This window comes from Monopterus albus, unplaced genomic scaffold, assembly GCF_001952655.1.
Source record: "Monopterus albus unplaced genomic scaffold, M_albus_1.0 scaffold122.1, whole genome shotgun sequence".
Taxonomy (NCBI): domain Eukaryota; kingdom Metazoa; phylum Chordata; class Actinopteri; order Synbranchiformes; family Synbranchidae; genus Monopterus; species Monopterus albus.
Window position 1 is genome coordinate 1245036 of NW_018128002.1, and position 6457 is coordinate 1251492.

Sequence of the window (6457 nt, forward strand, 5' to 3'; positions counted from 1 at the left end):
GAGTGACTACTTTATCAACCAGTAGCTGGTGCTTTGCTCCTCTGGTGTTACTACCAATTCCTTTCTTGGCACTGCTCATGTTTTGAGCCATGAGCCTGCTCATCTTAGCTGCTATGATGCCTGACAGGAGCTTCCATGTTGTGCAGAGGCAGGTTATTGGGCGGTAGTTGGATGGTATTGCTCCCTTCCGAGGGTACTTAAGGATCAGGACTATCCGGTCTTCAGTTAACCACTCAGTGTGGGTTCCATCCATTAGTAGCTGGTTCGTTTCTCCTGCCAGGTGCTCATGGAGCAAAGTTAGCTTCTTTAACCAGTAGGCGTGGACCATGTCAGGGCCTGGTGCTGTCCAGCTCTTCATACTTGAGACCCTCTCTTGAATGTCTGCCATTGTGATGGTTACTGGGTCTTGTTTAGGGATGTTGCTGTGGTCTGCTCTCAGGTCCACCAGCCACTGGGCATTGTTGTTATGTGATGCCTCCTTCTTCCATATGCTCTTCCAGAATTGTTCAGTCTCCAGCCTTGGTGGGTCTGCTCTCATGTTATTACCCTGGCACTGAGAGTACACCTTAGATGGCTCAGTGGAGAACATTCGACTTACTCTCCTGGCTTCAACTTCTCTGGTGTACCTCTTCAACTGGGTGGCTAGGGCTGTGAGCCTTTGCTTGGCAGTCTAAGGCTAATAACAATTTGGGGACTTGGGATATTTATGATTTTTTAGTTTGTTTGTTTATTTCTGCTGTTACTGTAAACAGTAATGTAATTACAGTTTGGAGCTTGTGATCACATGATCTTGGTCTCTTGTATTGTATCATACCTGTGTTGATATGTGTAAACATGTTGCTGCCTTGTCCACTTACAGAAGAGGCTATAAGTTATAATCAGTTTTGGCTAAGTACATGAATCTCTTTCTTCTGTTCTTTTTTTTTCTTCTTTTTTTAAATTTTGCCTCAGTGATGGTCCCATCTGCCGTATTTGCCATGAAGGAGGCAGCAGTGAGGGTCTCCTGTCCCCTTGTGACTGCACAGGCACCCTGGGCACAGTGCACAGGAGCTGCTTAGAGAAGTGGCTGTCATCCTCCAACACCAGCTACTGCGAGCTGTGCCACACAGAGTTCAGTGTCGAGCACCGGCCAAGGCCTCTCACAGAGGTAACAAAGGTCTATGCTCCTTGTCTTGTCTGTGTCACTCTTTGTTCTCATCTTTTTTCTTTTGTTTGTTGTTTCTCAATTATTGCACATATGTTGGTGTGTGAAGCAGCTTTTTTACATGTCCTCTTTCTGCTTTTATCACAATTTCTTTTCTGTTCTTGATGGACTGAAGGTTTCCTTCTACCCCTCACGTCTTTTTTGCTTCTATATGTATTCACCATCTTCTCTATTCTTTCTTCCACTTCTTACTCCACAGTGGTTGCGGGACCCTGGCCCTCGTAATGAGAAGAGAACGCTGTTCTGTGACATGATTTGCTTCCTCTTTATCACGCCCCTAGCAGCCATTTCAGGCTGGCTGTGCCTGAGGGGAGCTCAGGATCATCTGCAGCTGGGCAGCTGGCTGCAGGCTGTTGGCCTCATAGCCCTCACCATCGCCCTCTTCACCATCTATGTCCTGTGGACCCTGGTAAAAATGCATTCCATAAATGAATTTTATAAAGATAATCACTTTATTTGGCCAAGTATGTTACACACACACACACACACACACACACACACACACACACACACACACACACACAGGAATTTGTTTCCAGTACAGAACCAAGGCAGCCATCTGCGGTGCCAATTCACACTGATGGCTCTAACCATTGAGGGCAACTTGGGTTTTCGTGTCTTGCCCAAGGACACTTTGACATGTGGACTGCAGGCACCATGATTCAAACTGCAAACCTTCCAGTTGGGAGATGCCCACTGAACCACAGTCACCTCCAGTTATCAGACTATTGTTTTGTTGTAATGTAGCCATTATAAAGCGAATGGTGTCTTGAGTTAAAAAGTGCCTGCTAATGAGTTGCAAGCATTACTTTCAGGGCACATTAGTGGCCTTTCTGTGTGTTCATCTTATTACCCAGCTCTGAATGACCTTGTATTTTCCTCTTCTCCCTCCTGGCTGTCTGTGCAGGTATCGTTCCGCTACCACTGTCAGCTCTACTCTGAGTGGAGGCGAACAAATCAGAACGTACGTCTGCTCATTCCTGAAGCCAAAGAGTCCATCTCTTCCCAGCATTCCTTGCTCTCTACCAAACTGATGAAGAAGTCTGCCAGTGAGAGTATAGTATGAGACCAAACAGAGGTAGCGAATGGTGATGGTGTCTTTTGTGTGCCAGGGCTGATTCACAGTGCACTATGCTTGCCAGCAAAACTTGTAGGCTTTTTTCGTAGCTTTTTTTTTCTATGCCCCATTGGTACTTATTTTTCCACCTTGCATCTTCTAAGACTGTGCTTGTGTGGGTGGAAACATTAGCACATTCAAATGGAGTCTGTCTGTCTTCATGCTGGGTGTTGACCAAGCTTATGCAAAGGCACTGAAGAATGGCACAGCACACGGAGGTGTGCAGACACTGACACAGATGTGGGAACAGTCTTGAATGTGGCAGTAACACAAGTAACAATGAAAATAGTACAATGGTTGGACTAAACTCACTTGTTTAACAAACTGTTAAATGTTCTAACAGTTGTTCTGCTTAGTTTCAACAACTCATCGGTGGTCCACATATGACTACAGAGTGTAGCAGGTTCAGTCATTTATTCATTTTGCTGCCATGATGAAAGTGTAAAGTGCTAAATACATGTCATGCACATACAGTGCCTTGCAGAAGTATTCATACCCCTTGAATTTTTCCACATTTTGTCACAGTACAACCACATACTTAAATGTATTTTATTGGGATTTTATGTGATCGACCAACACAAAGTATCGCATAATTGTGAAGTGGAAGGAAAATGATACATGGTGTTCCAAGATTTTTTATAAATAAAAATCTGAAAAGTGTGGCGTGCCTATGTATTCAGCCCCCTTTACTCTCATATCCCTAAATAAATCCAGTGCAACCAACTGCCCTCAGAAGTCACCTAATTAGTAAATAGAGTCCACCTGTGTGTAATTCAACCTCAGTATAAATACAGCTGTTCTGTGAAGGCCTCAGAGGTTTGTTAGAGAACATTAGTGAACAAACAGCATCATGAAGACTAAGGAACACACCAGACAGATCAGGGATAAAGTTGTGGAGAAGTTTAAAGCAGGATTAGGTTATAAAAACATATCCCAAGCTTTGAGCATCTCACGGAGCACTGTTCAATCCATCATCTGAAAATGGAAAGTGTATGGCACAACTGCAAACCTACCAAGACATGGCCGTCCACCTAAACTGATGGGCCGGACAAGGAGAGCATTAATCAGAGAAGCAACCAAGAGGCCCATGGTAACTCTGGAGGAGCTGCAGAGATCCACAGCTCAGGTGGGACAATCTGTCCACAGGACAACTATTAGTCATGCACACCACAAATCTGGCTTTTATGAAAGAGTGGCAAGAAGAAAGCCATTGTTGAAAGAAAGCAATAAGATAACACTGCACATCAACCTGAACACATCATCCCCACCGTGAAACATGGTGGTGGCAGCATCATGCTGTGGGGATGCTTTTCTTCAGCAGGGACAGGGAAGCTAGTCAGAGTTGATGGAAAGATGGATGGAGCTAAATACAGGGCAGTCCTGGAAGAAAACCTGTTAGAAGCTGCAAAAGACTTAGGACTGGGGCGGAGTTTCCCCTTCCAGCAGGACAACGACCCTAAACATACAGCTAGAGCTACAGTGGAATGGTTTAGATCAAAGTGTATTCATGTGTTAGAATGGCCCAGTCAAAGTCCAGACCTAAATCCTATTGAGAATCTGGCAAGACTTGAAAATTGCTGTTCACAGATGCTCTCTGTCCAATCTGACTGAACTGGAGCTACTTTGCAAAGAAGAATGGGCAAAAATTGCAGTCTCTAGATGTGCAAAGCTGGTAGAGACATACCCCAAAAGACTTGCAGCTGTAATTGCAGCGAAAGGTGCTTCGACAAAGTATTGACTCTAGGGGGGATGAATCCATATGCACGCCACACTTTTCAGATTTTTATTTATAAAAAATCTTGAACACCACTTATCATTTTCCTTCCACTTCACAATTATGCGATACTTTGTGTTGGTCTATCACATAAAATCCCAATAAAATACATTTAAGTTTGTGGTTGTAATGTGACAAAATGTGGAAAAATTCAAGGGGTATGAATACTTTTGCAAGGCACTGTACCTACAGGCAGGTGACAAATGAGCGGAAAAGCCAACTTAGTGTCTCCATGTGCCACCACAACAGCTTCAGTGCATCTTGGCATTGATTCTCCCTGTGGAGGGATGAGCACCGTACTACCAAAAGATATTCTCTTACGTGGCGCTTGGATGTCAATCTGAAATATTCCATAAGTGTTCAGCTGGGTTGAAATCTGGTGAATGTGAAGGTCATAGCATTCACATTCATAGATTCACATAATTATCATACTCATCAAACCATAGGCCCCTCATGGCCTATGGACAAGGGAGTTGTCAACCTGGAAGAGACCATTTAATCAGGGGTTTCCTTTAATTTGTCACCAATCTGTACACAGGCAAAACCTATGTACAGCAATTATTGAGCAAGTCCATATTAGGAACAAAGAAAGAAAGGAAAGGATAAGGGAAGGAAAAAATGATATGCTTAGATTTTCACTGATATAATTTCACAATCCAGATGCCAGTATGCTGTCTGAGATGAAACTTTAATTTTAACACAAGCTGTCTGTCAAGGTTTATCTTTTCTTTCTACGTGTGTTTTTACAGCTCATCCAAGAACAGATGGTGGCATGGTATTAGTAAAGCCAGAGACTGTGCTATAAAAGACAGTGGACATTGAGATCTTCACAGTACATGATGAGACTTCTACCAACATGCATAGTTATGCATGCAAGCACTGTTAACAGTTTTTAGAGATTTTTTTTGTTCTTACTGTTAATGTAAAGTCACTTTTAAATGACTAAAAAAAATAAACAATTTAATATTCCTACTGAAGTAGGGTTTAACAGTGTCCTCATGGAGGTTATTGTACTATCAGCACTTAATAAGTAGGGCTTTATATTTCTATATTCGATAGACATCTCCATCAGAATGACTTTTAGAGGAATAGTTCCACAAGCGTTATCTGGTAGTTGATGCAATGTGCTAAAATGTCCTTAATAATAATCTATTGAAGTACATAATTATTAGCCATGTGTTTTGTTGTATGTTTTAAAATGATATCCGGTGTTGTGTGTGCAGTGTCCATGCTCGCAACAATCGGGGATACAGAAATGGCCTCCAAGATTTTATCATTCAAGTCATGGTCAGATAGTTTCTTAACAGTGGACTTGTAGTGTCGGTGCTTCTGCCGGTCTAACATAAACTGTAACCACCAACAATGGCTTTAATGGTGGATACATTATGCAAACACAACAATGGCAGCTGTCTGCATTATTTTTGTCCAAACATGCCACTAGATGTTCACAAGCTCTTCTAAGTTGATTGGGTGGGGGTAGTTGATAAAGATGTTGTTTCGGTTCCCAGATTTCTTAGTCATAATGTGGTACACTTTTGAATATAGTTTTTCTTTGCTCCACTTAATTTGGGTTATGAGGAGCCAGTTAATTGCCACTTGGACACATTGTGGGTTGTCAACAGGAAGGGAAACCTGAAGCTGAAAGCTCTTGGCAGCGGTTATGTTGAGAGATTATACTGTATTGAGAAAGATTTTATTGTTAACACCAACATAATTCAGTGATGATGGTAATATGCTGAAGCACACTGGCTTTGACATTACAAAACTGTTAGGGTGTTGAGCCAGGAGCTCGATATTATTGTTGTGCATAACTTTTTATTTGTATGTGTTTAATTTAGAGGTGTGCAGTTACTATAGCTATACTACCCAGGTGGCAATGAGAGTCACTTATGCCATGCTGATGATGACTGATTATTCTTTTTTTTTATTGCTAACTAAATGTTCACGATAATCCTTTGCTTGTAATTATACAGTACATCGTTCATGGTGTGCAGGGAGTCTAGGTTTTAGGTTCAATTGTGTTTTTAATGCTGTTTATCTAGTTTTCATATTTATAACAATCAGGCTTCAACAGTATTTACATTTGTTATCTTTTTACTGGTATGTGTTGTGTTGGCATAGTCACAAAGAGGAAGTTGTGTTACTGAGTTCTTACCTGTGGCATCACCAAATGTAGAACTAGGTAGTTATTAGAACTCAGCCCAGATCCATATGTGCACTGTGTGGCTTGTAATGCTAGAGAAAGACTGAAGTCCATCAACATTTGGCCACTTTGGAGCTGTTCTGAAACATTCAGTTGTAAGTACAGGTGTGTCTTCACAGGTCGTGATGTTGAGTTGGAAACTGACACCAGTCATGTGGC

General features: G+C 42.0%; 1 protein-coding gene across 1 annotated transcript in view; it reads left to right on the forward strand.

The window, feature by feature from the left end:
- marchf2 (membrane-associated ring finger (C3HC4) 2) overlaps positions 1-2856 on the forward strand; it is an 8336-nt gene extending 5480 nt beyond the window's left edge. The window contains exons 3-5 of the mRNA XM_020612286.1: positions 952-1147; positions 1404-1613; positions 2112-2856. Coding sequence (XP_020467942.1) covers positions 952-1147; positions 1404-1613; positions 2112-2270 — 565 coding nt within the window. The 3' untranslated portion in view covers positions 2271-2856. The remainder of the gene's footprint in view (positions 1-951; positions 1148-1403; positions 1614-2111) is intronic.
- The last annotated feature ends 3601 nt before the right edge of the window (positions 2857-6457 follow it).